General features: G+C 44.0%; 1 protein-coding gene across 5 annotated transcripts in view; it reads right to left on the reverse strand.

The window, feature by feature from the left end:
- Window positions 1-208: 208 nt before the first annotated feature.
- Window positions 209-26,574, reverse strand: part of TRAF7 (TNF receptor associated factor 7) — a 47,914-nt gene continuing 21,548 nt past the window's right edge. For 2 of the 5 annotated variants that reach the window (XM_069984023.1, XM_069984024.1), the window contains exons 2-21: window positions 21,430-21,545; window positions 18,357-18,414; window positions 16,759-16,850; window positions 15,373-15,483; window positions 14,760-14,852; window positions 12,337-12,370; window positions 11,062-11,245; window positions 9,476-9,610; window positions 9,115-9,332; window positions 7,397-7,470; window positions 7,265-7,313; window positions 7,051-7,178; window positions 6,890-6,972; window positions 6,705-6,744; window positions 6,506-6,622; window positions 6,005-6,127; window positions 4,013-4,132; window positions 3,657-3,788; window positions 3,261-3,380; window positions 209-1,719 (exon numbers count right to left, since the gene is read on the reverse strand). In XM_069984023.1, the coding sequence (XP_069840124.1) occupies window positions 1,705-1,719; window positions 3,261-3,380; window positions 3,657-3,788; window positions 4,013-4,132; window positions 6,005-6,127; window positions 6,506-6,622; window positions 6,705-6,744; window positions 6,890-6,972; window positions 7,051-7,178; window positions 7,265-7,313; window positions 7,397-7,470; window positions 9,115-9,332; window positions 9,476-9,610; window positions 11,062-11,245; window positions 12,337-12,370; window positions 14,760-14,852; window positions 15,373-15,483; window positions 16,759-16,850; window positions 18,357-18,414; window positions 21,430-21,507 (2,004 nt within the window). In that variant the 5' untranslated portion in view covers window positions 21,508-21,545 and the 3' untranslated portion in view covers window positions 209-1,704. The remainder of the gene's footprint in view (window positions 1,720-3,260; window positions 3,381-3,656; window positions 3,789-4,012; window positions 4,133-6,004; window positions 6,128-6,505; window positions 6,623-6,704; window positions 6,745-6,889; window positions 6,973-7,050; window positions 7,179-7,264; window positions 7,314-7,396; window positions 7,471-9,114; window positions 9,333-9,475; window positions 9,611-11,061; window positions 11,246-12,336; window positions 12,371-14,759; window positions 14,853-15,372; window positions 15,484-16,758; window positions 16,851-18,356; window positions 18,415-21,429; window positions 21,546-26,574) is intronic. The other 3 variants (XM_069984025.1, XM_069984026.1, XM_069984027.1) reach the window with 3 other exon arrangements.

Below are 26,574 nucleotides of genomic sequence, written 5' to 3' on the forward strand. Positions count from 1 at the left end.
CGCTTAGGCCCCGTTTCCACTGAGCAAAACTAGCGGAATTCCGCGGCTGAATTGTGCGCCGCGGAATGCCGTTAGCCTCCCGCTCATAATGGGAGTCTATGGGAGGCGCGCGCTCCTGCCCTGTCCGCGCTGAAAACTGAACATGTTCATTCTTCAGCGCGGACAGGGCAGGAGCACGCGCCTCCCATAGACTCCCATTATGAGCGGGAGGCTAACGGCATTCCGCGGCGCGGAATTCCGCTAGTTTTGCTCAGTGGGAACGGGGCCTTACACTGAAAGTAGACAAAAAATAGGTAGTGGAAATCAGCTCACCTCCCCGTGTGTCCGTTAGGGTCTCGGCATATGCAGGAGGGTGCACGGTTCCTGGCGGTGGCTGTCCGTCGGCAGGTAAATGGTTTATAAATAGTGAGGTTCCGGCACTCCAAAAATAGGTTAAAAAATCCAAAATTTATAAAATCATTTTAAAATTCAGCTGAACGTGTCATGCTGTGTGGACAAGTGGACTGACGCGTTTCGCGCATGCGCGCTTAGTCATAGTCCGACTATGACTAAGCGTGCATGCGCGAAACGGTCAGTCCTATTTTTGGAGTGCCGGAACCTCACTATTTATAAACCATTTACACTGAAAGTACTCTGACTAGATCAGATGTGTCCAACCTTCAGCTGTTGCAAAACTACAATTCCCATCAATGCCTGCACAGCCATACTCAAAGCTTTGGCTGCCAAGTCATGCTGGGATTTGTAGTTTTGCAACAGCTGGATGCATGACACCAGAGGGCTAGAGCAATGTTTACCAACTTGTGGCTCTTTAACTGATGCAAAACTACAACCACGCTGTTAGGGCATGATGGGAGCTGTAGTTTTGCATTGGCTGGATGGCCACAAATTAAGTGTTGTCCATGATTGTAAAAACTAGTAGTGCTCTTACAGAAACAGCGCCACTCTGGTCCTCTGGTTGTGTGTGGTATTGCAGATCAGTTCCATTGAAGTGAATGGAGGCGAGTTGTAATACCACACACAGCCTGAGCATGAAATGAACTATGTTTTGCTAATCCTAGATAACCCCTTTAGGCAGTAGTAGTAGACTAGATGAACCAAGATGACTTCACCAGTAAGTAGACCTGTAATCCCTAAAAAGATAAAGACGGGAACAGTATGGCAGCTGTGTATAACATGGTGGTTCTGGCTCAGACTAGTAAGTATAGACTGGCAGAGTGCATATAACCCTAGGTATAAGGACTGTGTCCTGTTCCCATAGATGGAGCCAGCAGCATTTATCACATTGTAATATCACATTGGGCAGATGGGGGTAGATGCCAGGCTGGTGGATGTGAAAGAAACAGCTTCATACTGAACACAGCTCCCAAGCCTCTCTATATACCGGACATCGCTCCTTTGGAGCAACCCACAACGGAGACGTTTTAATCCTTGTCACTACAGACTATCCATCCATGGTCCTGCAGTCTATATTGTCTTTCTCGCTGTCCCTTCCTGCCCAGCTTAGAGGGAATGGCTGGGGTGGACTCTGCATGGTTGTTGTGTCCAAGCAGAAAGGATCCAGCTGAAGGAGAGCCGGGTCCAGAGCCTTGAGCATCTCCCAAATAAGTTCCGTAATCATATCAAAAGTGACATGTCCGTGGCAATATATGGATGGCTGGCAGAGAAGACTTGGCAGTGGTCCGGGCAGATGATGCTTAGCCTCAATTAGCAGGTCCAGACCTGAGGAGACAGGAAGAATGAGTGCAATGGAGAATGGGAGTAGTTGTCACTTACTGTACAGAATTTACAAAGAAAAGGTCTTCTTAAGTCGAGATGGAGAACCTGCAGCCCTCCAACTGGAGCAAATCTACAATCCCTATCATGTCTGCTATGGCTTTGACTGTCCAGGTATAATCGGAATTGTGGTTTTGCAACAGCTGGAGGGCCGCATGCTGCTGTAAAGTGATAGGGATAGATTTATGATGGGTAGGAGTCTGATCTCTGGGACCACTACTGATCGTGAGAATGTGGGGGGGAGCAGTGCTGTAACCCTGTATGTTCATGCACAGCGGTGCCCCCAACCACCAGGTCGTACAGAAAGGCCTTGTACACTTAAATGGGGCTGGGTTGCAGCTTCATGAATAGAAGATGGTGGGCGCTGCTGTGCAAGGGAGACTGTGAGAAGAACGCAGCGCTGAACTAATCTGCCCCTCCTCCTTCAGTCTATGGAGGTCTCACTGATCATGTGATAGAATATCCTGGTCATACGATTGGAATAATCCTTTAAAAGAATACCCCAAAGTAGCAATGAGCGAACTTACTGAACCAAACTCCAAACTCTCGGCTGACAAAGTTGGATGCGGCCCAAGGGCTGCTGAGAAAACATATATAAAGCCTATGGCCTATGGCTGTATCCATGTTTTCCAGGACTCCCTAGGGCTGCAACCAACTTCTCCAGCCACTGGGAGCCAAATGCCAGGAAGGGAGCAGCAGTAAGGGGTCGACAAAGCCCCTCTGCTGCCACAAATGTTTGCGTCCGGAACTGCAGGACTGCACAAGCCCTAGTCCACACTCCCTCACTCTGACCCAAGGCTGCCACACACACACACAGAACCCTGATGATATGGGGGGTGCTGCTCTGTATTACCTAAACTGTGTGTGCAGCAGCTCTGAATGACAGCAGTTGAGCGGGGACCAGGGTTTGGACAGCCCTGCAGTTACCAACATGAAATTTGGTGGCTGAAGAGAGGCCTATGTCGCTCCCTTACTGCTGCCAGTCAACATAAAATGGTGGATAAATATAAAATTATACAATAACAAAATTACTTGAAAGTGATGTATGAAAACCTTTTCTTTTTTACTCTCCGGTGTACCCCTTTAAGGGGGTGAAACAACAGGGTCTATACTAAATGAATTAAATGAATACAATTGGTTGGGGAATTTGATGTAAGGTCACAGTAAAGGGAAGACCCCCATCTATCAGAGGATACTATACGGAGCATCTCTCTTTATGAGGGGTAAAGCACTTGCATTGAAATCAATAGAAATCAATAGACGTCCTATATTCTGGAAGGTCTCCCCACACATCCTGCGATCAGCTACAAGACAAGGAGCTATACAGTAATACTCCACAGGTAAGGGACTTCCTGGGATCCAGCTCCATGCATGGATATCAGGCTTTGGCATTTTCTCCAATTTTGGTTCAAGCAGATTCAAGCTTTCTGTCTGTGTAATGGCGCCACCTAGTGGATGTCAGGCAGGAGTACGAGGATAAAACTTACCTTCACTGTACTGTCTACTGCCCCTGAAAACAGACGTCCTCGGGATACGGCCAATGCGGTCACACTGCCCTGATGTCTCAGTAATGTCTGTGTGCAAATCATGTTATCCATACTCCAGACCTGATGGAAGAAGAAGAAGATCCTGTTTTATAGACACAATACACTCGCCGTATATCATCTCACAGCTCAAGCATCAGATCTAGGCTTCCCCCATCACTGACACATTGAGGTTAGGGGTTGTGCCAGTGTTATGAGGCTGTCAGACTCCCCCAACATTGGGGCTTGTATTCCTCTAGTTCGATGTTATCATTTGGTTTTGTGTGATAAGCGGGTTAAAGCGGCCGCCCATCTCCCCACAGATCAGCACACACATTATATAAAAGGAGCCACACGTACCCGTAAGGACCTGTCATATGAGGCACTGAAAACCTTGGTTTGGTCAGGGGTGGAGATGACGGCCAAAGCGTACACTGTCCCCACGTGCCCGGTTAATGTACGAACTTGTTCCTTGGATTCAATGTCCCAGACCTGAGTGGAGGAGAATAACCAATTATATAGGAAAAGAAACATGGATAGGATATAACAAGTGTGTAACAATGGCGGAACAGCAGAGCGATCTCCAACGTGCAGCTTCAGTAGGAGACAAGTGATTCTACAAAAGCTGGAGTTGTGGGGGGTCGGAGGTCGTTCTCCTCTTCTCTATGTCATTGTTAGCTCTTATGCAGTATATGTAGGAGACTACTGCTACTCACGTGGATGAGGTTCTCGTACGTCCCGCACACTATGTGATGGTTGGTGACAGCAATGGAGTAAACGCTTCCACCAGACGTCTGCAGGACGTGGACACACTCCAGGGTCCTGATGTCCCATATCTGCCAATAACAACACAAATTTACTTATATACAGAATGTGTGTCCTCTACATTACTTTCTGTGCTCAAGGATCCGATGCCCTGTATGTATCTGCCGCAAGGCCTATGGGGACGCAGCACAAATGTTCTCTATACAGTGCAAGACCTCTGTGTCACGCCGCTTCAGCTCTGCACTATGAATATAACACTACATCAATTTTAAAGTGTACCTGTCGTTTAATTTTTATTTTTTATTTTTTTTGCAGAAATCAATAGTACAGGCGATTTTAAGAAACTTTGTAACTGGGTTTATTAGCTGAAAAATGCATTTTTATCATGAAAAAGCAGTTTGAAGCTCTCCCCCCCTGTCTTCATGGTTGTCTATGGAGAGGGGAGGGGTAGAAGGAGATGAGGCACCAAAACAGGACAACAAAAAGTTAATTTACAGCTACATCACTGGGCTATCTCCTCTGAAGTCAGCACTGACTTCTGAATACCGGCTTTCACACAGCTCCCACTGTGTAATCCTTTGTTCTCTGCTGGTGATTAATCTCCCTCCTCCTCCCCTCTCCATAGAACAGACAGGGCAGGACTGATGTAAAAGAGTTGAGATTTCCTGATAATGAGCAGTGAATAAGAGAGAGGAGGGGGGGGGACCTGGGGAAAGTCTTTTTGAATGCAGATAATGGCATATTTTAGCATTTAGGCATATCTGGGGATCAGGAAAGGCACGCTTTTTCAGCTGACAATCTCCTGCAAGCCACCAGCAATTCTGGTGCGTTTTTTTCCTTCCGTTTACCGCGCAGGAACAATTATGTTACACTTTAGTAGATTGGACAATTCCGTATATTTTTATTTTTATAATGGGCAAGAGGGTACTTTAAACTTTTATTGGGAGGGGGGGGGGGCTATAAGGTTTTTTTTTTTATACTTTTAAAAACTTTTTTTTATTACACTTTTTTCTCTGTAAATCATGCAATCATTAGATTGCATGTACTGATCTATGCTATGCCATAGCATAGCATAGATCAGAGTTATCAGCGATCTATGTATAGAGCCTGTCTGAGAGCAGACTCTATGCATAGAACGCCAAACCGACAGGACGGAGTTAAGGAGCTTACCCCCACTCGTCGGTACATGCTGTGATGATGTGAGCGGGATCGCTCTCACTACAGCGGTCCCACACACATCAGTAACCCCATGAAGTCAGGAACATATATTATATATATATATATATATATATATATATATATATATATATATATATACATTCCTACTGTATTGGGTATGTGCAGTGAGAACGTATATATACAGATTGCTGACGGAAAGGGGTTAAAGATCTAATTCTACCTCATAAAGTGATGACATATCAGCATCCTATGTTTCTGATCAGTGGGGGGGCTGACTTCTGGGACCCCTCGGGATGCTGACAATGACAGGCTGAATGGCTTTGTGCTGCAGTTCTCCTGCACAGTGGGTGGTCGGGCTGTACAGGGAAGGCATGGGACAGGGCCACAGTGCTGATTCAGGCTAGGTTCACACTGCAGTCCGTTTAACGTATCCAGTTTTAAATGGTTACTTTTAATGTACACAAAAACATGGTGAACGTTTTTGGGTAGGCTACTAAACTGGGGGTGAAAAAAAAAAAGCATCTGTTTTAATCCCCTTTTTTATGATGGAATTCAATGGAAAAACAGATTGAAATGGATTGCACACAATTGCATCTGCTTTTCTCTCCATAAAACGTATATGTTAGGTGGACAGCAAAGACGCATTGTGAACCCAACCTAATTCTAAATCATAAAGCGAAAAAAAATAAAACTAAAGTAATAATTACATATAATATATATATCACATAGCTCTGCCCTCATCCTCCTGCATAGTGATCGCTCACCTTTATAGTCTGGTAGGATCCACTGTACAAGTAGTTCTGTGAGGCTACAAGTGCACGGACCCAGTGGTTAAGGCCGGTCAACTCCTTCTTCAGCTTTAAATCCGTACCCACGATGTCCCAAACCTGCACAGAAAAGAGGAAACATGGAGTCAGTGCTGGTCGTACACATAAGGTATCTGTGGACTGAATACTCATTGTCTGTCTCTCCTGATGCCTCAATAGACATAGATTCTTGGCCCGGCCTACTGTCGGATATATGTGCCAGTGGCTACCTCCCTGAGATAGGCAGGACTGGACAGATGAAATCTAATAGGCCTGATCCTTCTCTCCCCAGCCTCTGTACAGAGTTGTGATTGGCCCATACACATTAGACTGGGTGCCCAAAGGAGGTTTGGCTGCCACATGTCTGATTTACATTGTTGCCACTTTTGTTACTAGCCAAGAAGTATGTGGTTAGTATCCAAGATAAAACATAGGTCACCCAGCGAGATGGGCACGAACCTTGATGGCTTTCAGGGAGCCGCTGAAGAGCATATTGTGTGAGGACACTAAAGTGCACACTGGGTTGTCATGCGCTCGGATGGTGTTCACTTTCATGAGCGTTGGGATGTCCCACACCTGAAATCAGAAGAGATATTCACTAGAGCAGGACGTTCTCCATTGCTCGGCCATCGGAGAAAGTATGGTCAATAATACTCACGATTATAGTGCAGTCCGCTGAGCCGCTGTACAGCTTGCTTCTGTAGAATAGGAGAACAGGGATTATGCAGAATCAATACAAATAAATAGTCAGATCAGCAAAAACTACAACTCCCAACATGCCCTGACAGCAGAGGTTGTAGCTGGAGATGACTTATCACAATGATGCTAGGTTTGGGGGCTCACCCTTGAATACATAGGGCCAGTACGATGCCATCATGCCCCTCCAGCGTCTTTTGGCACTTGTAGGTCGTACAGGTGTCCCATACCTAAAGCAGAAGCCAGTGTAAGTGAGGTGATAAAGAAGCCTGGGCCAAACACACAACCAATATGGAGACAACCCTTACCTTTATGGTTTTGTCAGAAGAGCCGCTGAACAGCAGATCTCCTATGGAGTAGACGCATAAACACCACACCGGGCCTTGGTGACCCACGAAAGTACCCTTACACTTAAATATCTGCTGGGGGTCATAGGCTGCAGAGGGGAAAAGAAGAGGCAGTGAGTGGTGAGGCGGCATGAGAACCAATGGGATGGTGAGGGTGTAACGTCTTGTCACTTACAGCCAAGGATTCCCATGTTGAGACGAGCGTTGATGTGGGAGAGTTCATCCTGTAACATGGAGGGGGGCACAGTGAGCGGAGACGTGCAGGATGGCGAGGGGGCACTTACTGTATAACGTATTCTCAGCTTACATTCAGCATGGAGGCGTCTCTACGGAACTCCATCAGGTCCTCGCTCAGCTTACTCTGGTTCTCGTCCAAGACGTCTGTAAAGAGAAAGGGAGGTTCATTTCAGGAGAACAGCCCCTCCTCAACCTGTAATGGCTGATAACAGGGGAAAATAGCCCACAGGTAAAGAAGATCATCTGAAGGCTGTATGTATCTGATATTAACATTCAAACTTATGGCTCTTTATCTGCGGCAAACTACAACTCCCAGGATGCTCCAATGCTAGGAAACTACATCTCCCAATATTCTCCTCTTCTGGAAAACTACAAATCCCAGTATGTTCTGCTGTTGAGAAACAACTTTCATTATGTCCTGCAGCTGCAGCCATAAAACAGCCTTAGGATATGTTCACACTACGTAAAACTATGTCCGTTGCGGCCGTAGGAAAGCCTGTCAGTTCACACTATGAAGCGAGCGGCTCCAGCCGCTCGCTCCATAGTGTGCAGGGGGAAGCTCTAATGCGGGAGCGCGCTGATGCGCCTGCATCAGAGCTCTGCGGCCGGACAGAGACCGGCTGTTCCGTGACCCGGGCAGGGTCACGGAACGGCCGGTTGTCACGGTGTGTGAACATAGCCTTAGAGTGCCTTCACACGTAATGGATCCGCAGTGGATTTCTCACTACGAATTCGCAGCAAGATCCACTGCGGATCCCTGCCCTGTACACTATGGGCAGACAAACTCGCAGCAGGATGGATATCCCGCTGTGAGTATGTCAGCAGCCCACCCGTTATCCCCCGGCTTGCTTCGGGGGTTCCCGACACGCCCTGCTCAACCAATCAGTGCGCTGCCCCGCCCCAGCGCACTGATTGGCTTAGCGGGACGTGAAGATGCCGGGAGCCCCGAAGCAAGCCGGAGCAGGGAGAAGGTGATGTATACACGCCGGTGGCGAGGGGTTAACGGGGCAGGCGTGTACAGGGCAGGGATCCGCAGTGAGAAATTTGCTGTGGATCCATTATGTGTGAAGGCTCCCTTAAACTGCCTATACATATTAAAAGGGTTTATCTAGCGATTTTTTTTTTTATTTTAAATCAACTGGTTTCAAAAAGTTATACTGATTTGTAAATGACTTTTATATAAAAATCTCAAATCTTCCAGTACTTATCAGCTGCTGCATGTCCTGCAGGAAGTGGTGGATTCCGCTCCCTCTACAAATACTCATTAGAGTGTAACCCTTTAAAGGGGTAGTTCAGCAAACAATATTTTCTTTCAAATCAACCGGTGTCAGAAAGTGTCAAGGATTTGTAATTTACTTCTATTTAAAAACCTGACGTCTTCCAGTACTTATCAACTGCTGTATGTCCTACAGGAAGTGGTGTATTCTTTCCAGTCTGACACAGTGTTCTCTGCTGCCACCTCTGTCCATGTCAGATACTGTCCAGAGCAGCAGCAAATCCCCATAGAAAACCTTTCTGCTCTGGACAGTTCCTGACATGGACAGAGGTGGCAGCAGAGCGCACTGTGTCAGACTGGAAAGAATACACCACTTCCTGCAGGACATCCATCAGCTGATAAGTACTGGAAGACTGAACATTTTTAAATACAGGTAAAGTACAAATCTATATAGCTTTCTGAAACAAGGTGAGTGCTTGTGTATGGAGGTGGTGGTGGTGGGTGTCAGGAGGAACGGGTGTAGGTCAAACACTCACAGCTATCTATCTAAGGTGTGCCTGAAACGCTCTTACCAAACTTCAGTTCCAGGTTCTTTTCCAGCTGATCAATCTTCTCCGAAAGTTTCCCCAACATGGAGCGCAGGAAGGCGATCTCCTGGTCCTTCTGTGTCATGGCCACTTGCATTTCGTGGAAGCGGTCATCGGTCTGCTGGAGAAATTCTTTGAGACCCTCAAACTTACAAGTCTCTAGATGCGTCTCATACGTGTCCTGGTTCCCGATGAACGTGCACCTGGAGGTTACAAGGAAGCAGACCCTCACAGAGAGCAGACGCAAGACAACACTCATGATGGAAGCTATGACACATTGTGGGGTCTTCTCTACACACTATGTCTCCTAGAAGCCCTCTTATATACTCTATGTAGATGAACATACCCATACTTTGAATGAGGACACTTTATGTGTTCACACTCCTTGAGGTGAGCTTCCAGGTTCATCTTCAGCAGTGGGGGGCAGCTTGGATTATTAGGACAACGCACCGGCCGATAGTCACAGCTACCTTCATGGTCCCTGCGATCACAGAACAGAAAGAGAAGAGATCAGTCCTAGTGCTCACATTATCCACTGTTAGTCAACTACAACTCCCAGCATGTCAACTCATCCCACGTTACCTATCTCAGTCTAACAATGTATATACAATGATCTCAATGTTAAGATTGGGTTGAAACGTCCAGGAAATAAAGAGATCAAAGTTGGATTGGTTGGGGTCCAACCCTGTAGGCATGGTGGTCCCTTCATCCTGATTTGTGGGGGGTCTCGGTACTTAGGACAGGCCAACAGTGTTTGGTGTGATACATGATCATGCACAACACATGCCTGTGCTGCGACGCCCACCAATCCAGAGAATAAAGCTGATCAATCACATAAGACATCTAGTGCCCCCCCCCCCCATACACACTTAAGGGTCCATGTCTGCAATAGGGAGAGAAGACTGAAGGCCGTATTACACGCCCCGACCCCTGACCTAGCAGAGGGGCGTCTATTACACAGCTCAGGAATCGTGTGGCCAGGGCTGCATGAACACTGCTAGGTTGTTTGTGCGTCCTTTTCCTATAATCGGCCATTGGCCATAAGTCTCTTATTACACAGAGAGGTTAAATAGGGCAATGCCGGTTCGATTAGGCAGACAATTGCTCCGTGTAAAAATCTTTTCTTTCAAATCATCTGGTTCCAGAAAGTGCCAGAGATTTGTAATTTACTTCTATTAAGAAATCGCAAGTATTTTAGTACTTATCAGCTGCTGTATGTCCTGCACGAAGTGGTGTATTCTTTAAAGTCATGAGAGAAGGAGAGGCTTTCTATAGGGATTTGCTACTGCTCTGGACAGTTCCGAGGAGGCAGCAGAAAGCACTGTGTCAGACTGGAGAGAATACACCACTCCCTGCAGGACATACAGCAGCTGATAAGTACTGGAAGACTGGACATTTTTTTAATAGAAGTCAATTACAAATCTCTGGCACTTTCTGACACCAGTTGATTTGAAAGAAAACATTGTTTGCTGAACTATGCCTTTAAGGCTGGGTTCACACTACATATATTTCAGTCAGTATTGTGGTCCTCATATTGCAACCAAAACCGTGAGTGGATTAAAAACACAGAAAGGATCTGTTCACACAATGTTGAAATTGAGTGGATGGCCGCCATTTAATGGCAAATATTTGCTGTTATTTTAGAACAACGGCTGTTATATTGAAACAATGGCCGTTATTTACTGTTATATGGCGGCCATCCACTCAATTTCATCATTGTGTGGACAGATCCTTTCTGTGTTTTTAATCCACTCCTGGTTTTGGTTGCAATATGAGGACCACAATACTGACTGAAATATACATAGTGTGAACCCAGCCTAAAGTGTTAAGAGTATTTTTACTGGCCGCACATGCTTAGTCACCAGCCATTGAAGTGCATGCACAACTAGGGTTTCAGCTGGCAAGACCCCCTCACCCCCCCTCATAACTTACTTTCTGGCACTTAGTTTAATGGTGAAGGGGCAGCCATGGGGGTCCACTTCATACGTCGTTGGCTTCCCGTTGGGGCAGGGGCGGCAACCGTATTTACAGTGAATAAAAAGTTCTCCTATCTGTTCAGCGACGGCGATATTGTTCACCACCACCGTTAATTTGGCATTATCCACCGGGCACTTGTCTGGGTTGAGGAAGAAATGAGGAAGCGTGGTTATGTGAAGATCAGAGCAGACAGGAAAAGGAAACAATAGGTATATATCCTAGAAAGTCACAAATATTCTATGGAGGAGGATGAACCCACAGGGACAGGTAGGAATCCCTCCTGTGTATATCCAGACAGATACCCTGCTTGGGCACCTGGAGTCAATTGTACTGAACATCTATGGTGGTGTATCTAGGAATTTTACAACAGCAGGCTATGTTCACACTATGCATAAACAACGGCCGCTGTCTGACATGTTCCTGTGGCCGACAGTACCAAATAGGCCGCAGGAACATCATTTTATTTGGATTGCGGGCACATTTGGGTGTGCCTGCAATCCAATTAAGCATTAAAGTCCTTGCAATGTACAGCTGTTAGAACGGCCATACATTGTGTGAGAGTGCGGAAACAACGGCCGTTGCTCCTGCATTAGCGGCCGCAAATAATTGACGAGTCAATTATTTGTAGGCAGTAGCAAACAATGGCCGTAGTTCTTAGAGAGTTTAATGCAGTGCTTTATTTTAAGGCGAGAACAGCTGTTGTTTTTATCACCAACAATGGCCGTTCGTGTCTTAATAAATACACTGTGTGAACATAGCCTTAATGTGAAAGCAGCTTCTAAAAATGTATCATTGCTTTCATGCTACCTGAACCACCTGTCACTGGGACGGTCCCTGGCGGCTTCTGCCCGTCTCCCTAGACTTGATTGATAGGTCTCGCTCTATACCCAAACAGGAAGAGATCTGTCTATCAAGGCTGGTTGTGAGGGGCTGCCAGGGACCACCCTGATGATTTATGGTTCAGGCAGCATGAAAAGTAAGATAGGTTCCCTTAAAAGATACAGGCCGAGAGCTGGAGGCTTTATGAGAAAATGTTACTTTACTAAAAGAGTAATGGAACACACCCTAAAGAAAGTGCGCAGCGTACGTAAATGTCAGTAGTGCGGGGTCAAATAGGAGAACTCCTGCCACACATGTACTGAAGCAAATAAATGAATATTAGCATCTCTCCTCAGCGTACTATAGGTGTACAATGTATGATCTAGTAACAGAAGACAAGACTCTACCTACCAGATGTTAAGGCACACCTCCGGCAAAACGTATGCTGTGGAGCAGAGGAGACAAGAGTCAGCGGTGATCCATACAATCACTATAGGACGGTTCTATACTGTACTCTATAGTCGGCTGCCGAGGCTCCGCATCTGTATCAATCCATTGTTCTTACATAATCCACATTAGGGAGGAGGTAATAAAAGATTAACCTATTTATTTTAGCGTCAGGCCAATGACTGTAATATTCACAGCGCCATCTAGTGGGTGTATGAGGAAATTTGCAGAGAGAGGATGAGCTTCCTGAAAAATATAATGGGGCCAGTAGTACATTACAGGTGCTGGACTATCAGATAATCTGCTATATTGTATAAGGGGGCTGAACCTATAAGACAGTGGCTCTCCAACTGTAGCAAAACTACAACTCCCAGCATTCCCTGACAATTGTTGGGGAGCCACATCCTTTAGGAAAGTGATCTCTAACCTGCGGCCCTCCAGCTGTTGCAAAACTACAACTCCCATCATTCCCTGACATCCAACTGCTGGAGAGCCACAGGCTGGAGGCCACTTTCCTGAATGATCAGCTTATATTACAGACTGCAGGAATTTGGATGGCAGACACTACTGTGTATATAATGTGTGTCTGTACATCTGACTGGCTGCACCTCAGAGTTTCTCAATGTTTCTACCATTTCTCTCACTTCCCTCTTTTCGGTTCTCCCTTCTGCCAGCGTCCGGCAATGACGCCGCATCTCTCCTCTAACCGTCACTTTCACATTCTAAAAGGGACCTACTTATTGGCGCTGACTGCGCCGGATAAATGACTCTTGTACTTTCACTGTGTGTTCTGGCCGGAGAGGCCTCTATGGGTCCCCTGAGCCGTGGCCTGAGATAATGCGGCTCCCTGCCCCCTTCCTGGAGAGCACAAGTGTGCACGGAGCTGGGAGAGAAGCCCAGTGCTTCCTGCCGCAGGACTTTCCATGGCTCGGTCGGCAATGCTCTGGAGGTTTCCGGGGGAGGGCTGAGGACTGACCTTTATGAGAAGAGTTGCATAGACGAGCCATTAAAGGGACACTAATCTTCAGTCTCATCCTGAATGGATTACAATACTCTGTTCTCTGTTATCAGCCAATGCTACAGGGGTCATGTGCTCACATCTACATACTGATGAGCCAGCGGATTCAGCTCCCTACCTGGACGCCTATTGTTTCCTCCAGATATGACAGGGGTCATGTTCACAATTTTCCCAGCAGATGTGGGAGATCTATGTAGCTACAGGTGCACAGAGCCGCTTCCAGCCAAGAACCCCACTGACTGCCAAACAACACAGCGCGGCTGCTGCCAAGAGCCAGCTCCATCAGCAAATGCAACTTCCCAGCACTACTGATGACTACAACCCCCAACAAGTGCCTAGGACCCTCTATAGGAGTGGACAGTGGATGTAGAAACCATTTGCAGTATCCCTGCTTGCTGTCAGGATGAATTCTTGCCACTCTCGATGGCACAGGTTGAAGGCTCCCTGTCATTAGGGACATTTCAAAAGATTTGATCGTTTCGCTCCCTGAGATCTCGGCATGAGGTCGCCCATAGACTTACAATGGAGACTATCCTATAAAGTGAGAAAGGGAGTGAAGCACTTAGCTAAGCTCTTCTCCGGGCTCTATGTAATTATTGAAGTCCAAAGGCGGGCTACATAAATGGTGGACTGTCTAAAGCATCAGGAAAGACTTACAGATCTAAATCTGTATAGTCTGGAGGAAAGAAGAGAAAGGGGGGACATGATGGAAACCTTTATATATGTTAAAGGACTAAATAAGGTTCAGGAGGGAAAAAAACTAAACACAAGAACAAGAGGCCATAATCTGAGGTCAGTTGGGGAAAGATCAGAAGCAATGTGAGAAAATATTAGTTTACTGAAAGAGTAGTAGATGCTTGGAACAAACTTTCAGCTGACGTGGTAGGTAAATCTATAGTAAATGAATGTATACCTGACTGGGATAAACATCTCTCTATCCTAAGATAATAATATAAGGGCAGACTAGATGGACCAGGGTTTTTTTCTGCTGACAATCCTGCCTGTTGGACACACAGGTGCCCATTAATAAAAAAGACAAATCAGAAATGTTGGATTTTAACAAGGTTCCTAAGTTACTAGCAGAGGAGTCTTGCAGCAGCTCATTCTCTCTCACTTTGAAAACACATTCAGACAAACTGAGCATGCATGTCTATGGGAAAGAAGGGAGGATTAGCCGACAGCCAGATGACGGCTATGGAACATGTATGAAAGTTCTTCTTTACACTTGTACGTTGCAGCAAACCCTCAGCTGTATAAGCAGAACTGAGCCAGTAGTGAGTTTTATTTCAGCCTCTGAATGCTTCCATTCCCTGACAGCAAACATTGAGATCAAAACAGTATCTTTAAGGGTATATATCACCTCACTTACCCCACATGTGGTAATAACAGGGTCCTTAAAAACACTACAGCACAACTGGCAGCAAAGCTTCACCGAGGGCTGTTCCGCAAACACCAGCGGGTCCTGTATGGATGGACAGAGGACAGGTGTGAATTAAACCATAAGAACAGCCTCAATATAGCCTGGGCCTACACGTACTAGTCAGGTGACCCTATACCCCAACACTTACTATTATAAAGTGATACCTAGAAGGATACTGCAGCCATGATCTTTCCTTCTTTGATCATATGACCACTGAAAAGCACCAGGTGGAGATGAAGTATCACATCGCCATCCTAACACCATCGCCCCTTCACTCTAGTGGTCAGCTGAGGTCATAGCAGCTGCAAACCCACCGATCAGAGGTATCCCAGTGACAGCCATCAATGAACTGTCCCTCTGTTATTCTTCCTGGAAATAACTCTCCTTAACAATATCTACATCTGATGTACAGAGATTACAGATGGAATTGGCACTGTAATATATGTACATAGTGTATATGACAGCTGTCAGCTATACACCATGCAACATTCCAAGACTGGACACATGACCGAGACGCGCCAGCGCCTGACTACTTACAGATCTTGTAAGACTTTCCGCTTACCGGTTCTTCCTCTTCTTCGTGGAGTGAGAAGGTGGAGCGTAAAGGCATGCTGGACTCGGAGTGCAGGGAACTGAGGGCTGAGTCCGAGCGTCGGGAGGTGCTGATAGGAGGCTACAAAGAGAAGAAACCCGAGGGATTGGAACGGGATAGAGAAGCTTGGATCCAAGCATGAGCAAACATCAATGTCCATCTGTCCTGCGTCAGCTCCATAACCCACCCAGGATCCTCAGCCTGTTCTGTGTCGCTCACATTTTCTTAAGTTTCAGGTTGTCAGTTCTTCTAGCCGCTAATCTGAGTGTGATTGAGACGATATCAAGGTGTCAGCCGCATGTGCCTGCATTGCTTCAAGGACTTGGGGTACAAGAGACACTCCGAACACCCTATATATGAGCGGCCGCTCCACTCTCCAGCCTCGGTCCTGGCAGTGCTGCTGAGAGTGTATATGCAGACACTTCCTCCTATTGAATTCAGTCGGCTTGGCTGCTTCCTGCTGGAGATGTGAGGAGGCTGGGGAAGGAGGGGGCTATATGGAGAGTGGAGGGGGGAGTCCAAAGGGGAATATATATTGGGAATGATATTCCCACTGGGACAGTGCCAACTTGTTTTAAGCCCTTTGTGGTCAAGTTGCGATGACACACTAGATCCTATAGTATTGTAATGCTTATATGTAATGTTATGTCCCATAGAAAACACTAGAAAGCTGACCCACAGGTTAAAGGAAATGTCAAGTTTAGAAAACCTCATTTTGTCTACCCCTCCAAGGAATTATAAGTTACTGGAGCAGGTCCCCTGTTCAGGATCCTCATCTCGAGGACCTGTTCTGTCCTGCATTACACAGACAATCTATTGATTTGATTGAGCACTGTGTAATGCTTCATTTCCCCAGTGGTGGCGCTGTGTGGAAATTTTCCTACCAGGTTCACCCCCATAGACTATCACTGATTGCATATGATCCCACTAGGTTAACTCTCTGATCAGCTCATTGTCAAGGGACACTTCTAGCAGGTAGGGACTGTCTAAGGCAGAGAATCCCTATAGCATGGTTACTCACAGAGAACTGAAGTTAATAACACCCTTAGACAAGGCCATTATTATCAGATCCACCTCCACCTCCACCTCCACCAATCAGCTTTGGCGCCAAACACTTTGTAGTGGCTGTGCCTGGTCCTTCCCATTATATGACAGTGGTGGCCAGTTACCACTATGGGGGGGGGGGGGGGGGGGGGGGGGGGGGGGGGGTCACATCACCCTGCAGGCTTCAACTCAAACACTGGAGGAGACCCAGGAGACGGTATGGAGGTGATCATTGTGGAATAGTAAGGTCTGGGCAATATGCGCTATACATGGGTCCTTCTGTAACGGTGAGAGGTTCAGTTTGCTGCTTACCATGACATCATCTTCATCTCGAGGTGAGAAGGTTAAAGTGCTGGACGTGGAGGGCGTCCTTCGATGCTGCTTGAATGAGTTTGTACCGTCCGCTGTAAAATAATATTTACCCTTTAATAATATTATTGTATATCACTGAAGTGGTATTCTGGCAAAAAAAAATTCTTTCTTGAATTCTTTCTTACAGTTACAGCTAGAGATGAGCAAATTTACAGTAATAACAAAGCTAAGCTCTTTGTTATCTCTGCAATCCGCTCTTCAGCCTGCTTACAGCCGGGTGCCTGAAAAAGCTGGACCCAATCCCGGGAAACTGGAAGAAGTTTCCCAGTACTGGACCCAGCTTTTCCCAGCACCCGGGGAGGAGCGGCAGTGAGTTACAAGGCAGCAGGTTGATGAGCGGATTGCAGAGAAAATGAAGAGCTGTGCTTCGCTATTACTGTAAATTCGCTCATCTCTAGTTATAGCATTATTTTAAAAAAATGTATATTTTTTTTACATTGAGTAGCAGCAGTAAGGGGAGACGCGGCTCCTATGAATGCTTTGTTGTGAAATACACTGCTGCTTGAACCCTGGTCCTTGCACTGGTATATATCACTGGTGCTGCTGCATGCAGATACTGAGTCTCCCCTGATGTCTATAGAATACTTGTTAGCATTAGAACAGACATTACACTCAGGGAAGCTGTCTGTATTACAAGGGCTTCAGACACAGCAAAGTATAGCTCTCCTTCACCACGCGGCTTCAGCACTACTGAAACAGACAGCTTCCCCAAGTGTAATGTCTATTCTAATACTAACATGTATTATATAGACATCAGGGGAGGTTTAGTATCTGTACGCTGCAGCACTAGTGATATGTAACCATGCTGGCACGAGGGCTTGAGCAGCCCTGCTGTTCCCAAGTCAGCCATTAGTGGCAGCAGAGGAGCAGCATCTGTAATGTAACATGTAAATAATTTAAATGTAAAAACATACACACGTACGCGAACCGTATCACAGCGGATTACACACTGCGAGTTTATGGCTCTGTATTCTCGCAGCAGATTTTCATTCTGCTGCAAGAATGTAGTGAAAGAAAAGGAGACAAGGGGCGCCTCTTGGTGTAATATTGACTGACAACAGAGGTATGTATTATAGAATGTGATGGAAACTTTCTTTAACTACTTCCAATGAGGCGTGAAAAATAATAAAGACGCCATGCTTACCCGCTCCCATTCCTCTGGTGTGCTCCTGTCTGCTTCCCCGGGTCCCGCCTCACTAACAGCTCGCTCAGCCAATCACTGCACTGTCCCATCGCGGCCAGTGATTTGCTGAGTGGACTGTCAGTGGGTCGGGACCCAAAGAAGCAGACGGGAGTGTACCAGAGGAATGAAAGCGGGTAAGCATGGCTTTATTATTATTACCGGCCTGGCATAGAAATAGGTAAAGAAAGTTGTCACTACATTCTTAAATCTGCTGCAAACTTATATAACTTATACATTACAAAGCTATATAACTTTACTGAAGAAATGTTAATTAAAAAAGAAAATTTTTTTTAAAGTCCTACATAAAAGCCAGTAACATGAGATGAGGATAAGAGCTGAACATTCCCCTCCTTACCTTTAGTGATGGTGGTCACTGCTGTGAACGCTGGGCCAAACGTGGTTTCCATTCTGGTCTATGATAAAGGAAAAGATAAATAAGCTCATGTAGGAGGATGACAGAAGGCGAGGGGAGCGATCAAGTACAGGGGGAAGATGAAGGTAAAATGTGGGAAGGAATGGTACAAGAGAGACAGAGAGGGAGATATACACCATGGTCCAAATTATTATGCAAGTGATATTTATCTCGGATTTTCCTAAATGGTTGATGCAAATAACAGTCAGTATAATAAAAGTCATCACTGTATATTCTTAAAAATTGGAAAAAAAAACCTCCAAATTAATATACACAGCAGAGTTTCAAAACATTTTATAGGTTTTAAAGAACTGAAAATGGTCGTTTGTTACATTTACAGCATTAGGAGGTCACATTCACTGAAATCCAAAGCCATTTCCATCCAAAACATCCTAACAGGCCATGTTACATGTTAGGCCTATGTGCACACTTAGTATGAGACCGACCATTCCGTGACCCGGCAGGGTTACAGAACGGACAGTCTCAGAAAAGATTATCCCGGCTGGTACTGCAGTACCGGCCGGATGATCTTTTGCGTCGTGTGCACCTGCATCAGAACTCCCCACGGCACACTATGGAGCGTGTGGCCGGAGCCGCTCGCTTCATAGTGTGCACTGACAGGGCTTTCAGGGACAAGGACATGTCAGTTATCTACGGCGCTGCTAGGGATCCTGGCCGAAGTATATACCATGTGTGTATACGCTCCGGCCGGGATTCCCTCAGCCTGCAGCACAACGTAATTTCCGTACCATAGGCCTAACATAGGAACTTCTTTGATATCACCTTTACAATTCTTGCATTCATAGAACTTGAGTTTTTGGAGAGTTTCTGCTTGAATTTCTTGGCATGGTGTTGGAATCGCCTCCCAGAGCTGCTGTTTTCATGTGAGCTGCCGCCCATCCACATAGATCCTTTGCATGATGATACCGCAAAGGTTCTCTATAGGGTTGAGGTCAGGGGAAGATGGTGGCCACACCATGAGTTTCTCTGCCTTTATGCCCATAGCAGCCAATGACTCTGAGGTCTTCCCAGCAGCATGAGATGGAGCATTGTCATGCCTATAGAAGTGTTTGCTCTGGAAGGCCTGGTTCTTCTTTTTGTACCATGGAAGGAAGTGATTGTTTAGAAACTCTATATACTTTGCAGAGGTCACAACCGACCAGCTCTCTTCCAATAATTCCGGCCCAAAACATGACTCCGCCACCTCCTTGCTGGCGTCGCAGCCTTGTTGGGACATGGTGGCCATCCACCAACCATCCAACTGGACCATCCAGGGTTGCACGATGCTCATCAGTAAACAAGTTTGAAAATGAGTCCGCATATAGGTCTGGGCCCACTGCATGGTTTCTGCTTGTGAGCACTGGTTGGGGGTGCACCACAGTAGGTTTATGCATCACAGCAAGTCTCTGAAGGATCCTACACCTTGAGGTTCGCAGGACTCCAGTGGCACCAGCAGCATCACATACCTGTTTGCTGGTGTGTAATGGCATTTCAGCAGCTGCTGAATCCGATGAACTTGCCTTCCAGAAATATTCCTCATTCTACCTTTCTCTGTACAAACCCGTCGGTGGTCTGTTCTACAAATCTCTTCACAGTACGAGGATCACGCTTAAAGTCACCCCCTTTTTGCATTCTGACTTCTCTACACAGGTGTAAAGGGTAAATTTAGCGTTTTTCATATCTTATTTTATATCATACATCATGGTGCTTGTTCTAGTAAAAAGGGATCTTTTATCATCTGAGGATTGCGCTAAGTGGGCGGGGCTTTACGGCAACAGCGCTACTTAGCCCTGTCCAGAGCCACTGTTGGCCCTGCCCCTCCATGACGTCATAGGCACATCGGCCCCACCCCCTTGCCGACCATTGGAACAGGCTGGCCTAAAGGTCTAGGCCCCACCCCCTCTAGGTCGGCCCATACAAATGGACGTCAAGGGGGAGAGGCCTATGTGCTGATGACATCACAGAGGGGCGGGGCCAATGGTGGCGCTGAGGGTGGGGCTAAGTGCTGCTGTTGCCATGAAGCCCCACCCACTTTGCACAATCTGCAGATGATAAAAGATCACTTTTTACTTGAACAAGCAGCATGACGTATGATATAAAATAAAAGGGGGTCACAGAGTCACTTTAAGTTTTCATGAAATATCTAATGTAGACCCCTGAGACACAATACCATTCATTGGTAGATTTTTATGACACTTCAATCCATAATTTGCATAATAATTTGGAATGTGGTGTAGAGTGATATAGGGGGGGAGGAGGTTCTAAGGGGGGCAATAAGAGAGAGACTGAGAGGAGGGGAAATGGGGAGAGCTGGAAGTGAGAAATGGGCTAAAACGTAAAGAGTTCTTATTATTGTGAGAACCCTACAGAGTGGTAATAAGATGATTTTAGGGCTATTATTGCTGTTATTAAAGGGGTAGTTTACTCTTCCAAATCAGCTGCTGCCAGAAAGTGTCAGAGATTTGTAATTTACTTCTAAAATCTAAAGTCTTACAATACTCAGCTGCTGTATGTCCTGCAGGAAGTGGTATTATTTCCAGTCTCGAGAGCAGGGTAGGTTTTCCTTGAGAATTTACTTCTACTCTGGACAGCTCCTGACATGGACAGAGGTGGCAGCAGAGAGCACTGTGTCAGACTGGAAAGAATACACCACTTCCTGCAGGACATACAGCAGCTGATAAGTACTGGAAGGCTTGAGGTTTTTTTTTAATAAAAGTAAATTACAAGTCTCTGGCATTTGATTTAAAAGACTTTTTTGGGGTGAAGTACCCCTTTAAGTCCCTGGGGATCTCCTCCCCTAATTCCCATTCTCTACATTACAGGGGGCAGGACCAGGGGTGGGCTCGGGCTGAATGCTGACCATCTAGTTCTGTGCGCCCGGATAATAGAGGCAGGTGAGGTGCGCCCCCCGAGAAAACATTTAGATTTATTTATTCCCCCAATAAGAACCACGTTTTATGGAGGGAGTCATACAAGAAAAAAAAAGCAGGAAATAGTGGGGATAAAAGGCCGGTACCCCGTTGGTGTTTTCTGGTGGTATGTTCGTGGCACCAGCTGAAAAATGATTGAATCTTGGATTCTTACTCGAGGTCATAATCTAGGCCGACATCTCTGGGCAGCAGCGGGGGTCCTCTGTGGGCGAGAGGGGAGAAATACACCATCAACGTCTGTGACAAAGTATAAACCAGTCCTCAATAATACAGGAGGCAGTGTTATAGTAGTTATATTCCTGTATATAGGAGCAGTGTTATAGTAGTTATATTCCTGTATATAGGGGCAGTATTATAGTAGTTATATTCTTGTATATAGGAGCAGTATTATAGTATATTCTTGTATATAGGGGACAGTATTATAGTAGTTATATTCTTGTATATAGGAGCAGTGTTATAGTAGTTATATTCCTGTATATAGGGGCAGTATTATAGTAGTTATATTCTTGTATATAGGGGCAGTATTATAGTAGTTATATTCTTGTATATAGGAGCAGTATTATAGTAGTTATATTCTTGTATATAGGAGCAGTATTATAGTAGTTATATTCTTGTATATAGGAGCAGTATTATAGTAGTTATATTCCTGTATATAGGAGCAGTATTATAGTAGTTATATTCTTGTATATAGGAGCAGTATTATAGTAGTTATATTCCTGTATATAGGGGGCAGTATTATAGTAGTTATATTCCTGTATATAGGAGCAGTATTATAGTAGTTATATTCCTGTATATAGGGGCAGTATTATAGTAGTTATATTCTTGTATATAGGAGCAGTATTATAGTATATTCTTGTATATAGGGGACAGTATTATAGTAGTTATATTCTTGTATATAGGGGCAGTATTATAGTATATTCTTGTATATAGGAGCAGAATTATAGTAGTTATATTCCTGTATATAGGGGCAGTATTATAGTAGTTATATTCTTGTATATAGGGGCAGTATTATAGTAGTTATATTCTTGTATATAGGAGCAGTATTATAGTAGTTATATTCTTGTATATAGGAGCAGTATTATAGTAGTTATATCCTTGTATACATGAGCAGTATTATAGTAGTTATATTCTTGTATATAGGAGCAGTATTATAGTAGTTATATTCCTGTATATAGGAGCAGTATTATAGTAGTTATATTCTTGTATATAGGAGGCAGTATTATAGTAGTTATATTCCTGTATATAGGGGCAGTATTATAGTAGTTATATTCCTGTATATAGGGGCAGTATTATAGTAGTTATATTCTTGTATATAGGGGCAGTATTATAGTAGTTATATTCCTGTATATAGGAGCAGTATTATAGTAGTTATATTCTTGTACATAGAAGCAATATTATAGTAGTTATATTCTTGTATATAGGGGCAGTATTATAGTAGTTATATCCCTGTATATAGGGGCAGTATTATAGTAGTTATATTCCTGTATATAGGAGCAGTATTATAGTAGTTATATTCTTGTATATAGGTGCAGTATTATAGTAGTTATATTCTTGTATATAGGAGCAGTATTATAGTAGTTATATTCTTGTATATAGGAGCAGTATTATAGTAGTTATATCCTTGTATACATGAGCAGTATTATAGTAGTTATATTCTTGTATATAGGAGCAGTATTATAGTAGTTATATTCCTGTATATAGGAGCAGTATTATAGTAGTTATATTCTTGTATATAGGAGCAGTATTATAGTAGTTATATTCTTGTATATAGGGGCAGTATTATAGTAGTTATATTCTTGTATATAGGAGGCAGTATTATAGTAGTTATATTCCTGTATATAGGGGCAGTATTATAGTAGTTATATTCCTGTATATAGGGGCAGTATTATAGTAGTTATATTCTTGTATATAGGGGCAGTATTATAGTAGTTATATTCTTGTACATAGAAGCAATATTATAGTAGTTATATTCTTGTATATAGGGGCAGTATTATAGTAGTTATATCCCTGTATATAGGGGCAGTATTATAGTAGTTATATTCTTGTATATAGGAGCAGTAGTATAGTAGTTATATTCTTGTATATAGGGGCAGTATTATAGTAGTTATATTCCTGTATATAGGAGCAGTATTATAGTAGTTATATTCTTGTATATAGGAGCAGTATTATAGTAGTTATATTCTTGTATATAGGATCAGTATTATAGTAGTTATATTCTTGTATATAGGAGCAGTATTATAGTAGTTATATCCTTGTATACATGAGCAGTATTATAGTAGTTATATTCTTGTATATAGGAGCAGTATTATAGTAGTTATATTCCTGTATATAGGAGCAGTATTATAGTAGTTATATTCTTGTATATAGGAGGCAGTATTATAGTAGTTATATTCCTGTATATAGGGGCAGTATTATAGTAGTTATATTCCTGTATATAGGGGCAGTATTATAGTAGTTATATTCTTGTATATAGGGGCAGTATTATAGTAGTTATATTCCTGTATATAGGAGCAGTATTATAGTAGTTATATTCTTGTACATAGAAGCAATATTATAGTAGTTATATTCTTGTATATAGGGGCAGTATTATAGTAGTTATATCCCTGTATATAGGGGCAGTATTATAGTAGTTATATTCCTGTATATAGGAGCAGTATTATAGTAGTTATATTCTTGTATATAGGTGCAGTATTATAGTAGTTATATTCTTGTATATAGGAGCAGTATTATAGTAGTTATATTCTTGTATATAGGAGCAGTATTATAGTAGTTATATCCTTGTATACATGAGCAGTATTATAGTAGTTATATTCTTGTATATAGGAGCAGTATTATAGTAGTTATATTCCTGTATATAGGAGCAGTATTATAGTAGTTATATTCTTGTATATAGGAGCAGTATTATAGTAGTTATATTCTTGTATATAGGGGCAGTATTATAGTAGTTATATTCTTGTATATAGGAGGCAGTATTATAGTAGTTATATTCCTGTATATAGGGGCAGTATTATAGTAGTTATATTCCTGTATATAGGGGCAGTATTATAGTAGTTATATTCTTGTATATAGGGGCAGTATTATAGTAGTTATATTCTTGTACATAGAAGCAATATTATAGTAGTTATATTCTTGTATATAGGGGCAGTATTATAGTAGTTATATCCCTGTATATAGGGGCAGTATTATAGTAGTTATATTCTTGTATATAGGAGCAGTAGTATAGTAGTTATATTCTTGTATATAGGGGCAGTATTATAGTAGTTATATTCCTGTATATAGGAGCAGTATTATAGTAGTTATATTCTTGTATATAGGAGCAGTATTATAGTAGTTATATTCTTGTATATAGGATCAGTATTATAGTAGTTATATTCCTGTATATAGAAGTTTTTTCCTTCTTACAGCACAATACACAGCAGGAAGTAACAATGAGTGAAAGAAAAAGTTCCTCCCGGGATAAAAAGACTATGACATGTAATAACCTCCTTGCTGATACATGATGGTCGTGTTATTCTGTATAAAACATTGGTGTTGAGGACAAATTACTTTACAAACCATCTTTCCCGTCTATGTAGTACTATTCGCTGTCAGTGTGAGCTGTAACTGGATGACTCTCACAATACACTTGGACAGGCAGGGACTGGACACAATCCATATGCTGTAGGGCCGTATGGCAGCATTGCACATAGATCCGCTCTCAGCCCATACATTCCCACAGCCTGTTTTTATTAAGCTCACTTGGAAAGATCTCACGTGGAGACGGCAGTAACAAACAATGGCTGTTTCCATGATATGACGCAGGGCTATATCCTTGTATTTCCCGATCATTAGTACAAGGGGTATTCTCACATACTATAGAAAACAGAAGGACCCGGCTCAATGGGATCTCCTGCTGAAGTTTCCTAAAGGAATATGTGAGTGTGAGTCTATAAATACTACAGTGCAGTGTGAATGAAGCCTGAATGGAGGTATACTGCATCCTTAGGTCCTGTATTAAAGTTACATAGGCACTACATGTGCCGCCATATGGTGCTCCCTGCATAATCCAGCTGTGTAAATGTAACACAATGCACGGACATACAGATTAAGGCTATGTTCACACTACGTAAAATAAAGACCGTTGTCCGCGCCGCAAAACTACGGCCGTTGTTTTGATGTTCCCTATAATGACTGCAATGCAATGTAACTACGGCCGTTGAATTCACACTACGTATCAGATAACGGCCGTTGTTTATACGGCCTTGTGAAAAATGAACATGTCAATTATTTCCGACCGGTAATACTGCAACAACGGCCGTGGATTTCAATGCGGCCGCGAATGTAAAACTTACATCTGCCGAATTAAACTTGATTTTGATGTAAAAAAAATTTCTGAGTGGTTTCTTGGGCTGGGCGCAGTATTTAAAGTAAATGACCTGTTTCATCCCGTTTATAATCATACTAGAAATCAAAATTAAACAACGGACGTAGTTTCACGACTAGCCCGTACAATAGTAATTCTACGGCCGTTGTTTTGGCCTCAAAATAACGGCCGTTGAAAATAACGGCCGTTATTTTACACAGTGTGAACATAGCCTTAAAGGGGCTCCCACCCCTGGAAGATAGAGGGGTATCTAGACCAGAAGACCCTCCTCTATGCACTGTAACCTGATAAGGGCCTGTTCACACAAAACCGTGCTGATATTAATAAAGACATAAGCATGAATTCTGCATGGACAGAACTGCAACCCTGTCCATTCATGCCAGGGCCATTAGTATGGCAGTGACATCTGGGCTGGCTCTGGGCTGCCTACTGGCACAGGCTTTGTCAGTGACGTGATCTGTTGACAGCAATAATAGTCGTGTGCCAGGGGTCAGGGTCCGAGGGGTCAGGTATGTGCATTACATGTAATAGAAGGAATCTGCGCTATGTGACCCTGTGCCATTAGTAATAGGTAACCAGTCATTATACCTCCAGATATACCGCAGGGGGGGCACCAATGTGACCTGTCTGCCTTATGTAACCTGCTATGTCATAACACTGTCCTCACCTATATACTGACCTGTGCACACCGGGCCCCAATTACAGCTGTGCCAATGACTGTGACCTGTTATACAAGGCCCATATCCTTTCTCCATGCTATGGTATTCCTACAATCACCCCCCAGAGCGGTCTGTCACTATTCACACCAATCCACCGCTGGAGGAAAACCCTACACTGATATAATAATAATACAACCCAATAATAACAC

This window comes from Dendropsophus ebraccatus, chromosome 9, assembly GCF_027789765.1.
Source record: "Dendropsophus ebraccatus isolate aDenEbr1 chromosome 9, aDenEbr1.pat, whole genome shotgun sequence".
Classification (NCBI taxonomy): Eukaryota; Metazoa; Chordata; class Amphibia; order Anura; family Hylidae; genus Dendropsophus; species Dendropsophus ebraccatus.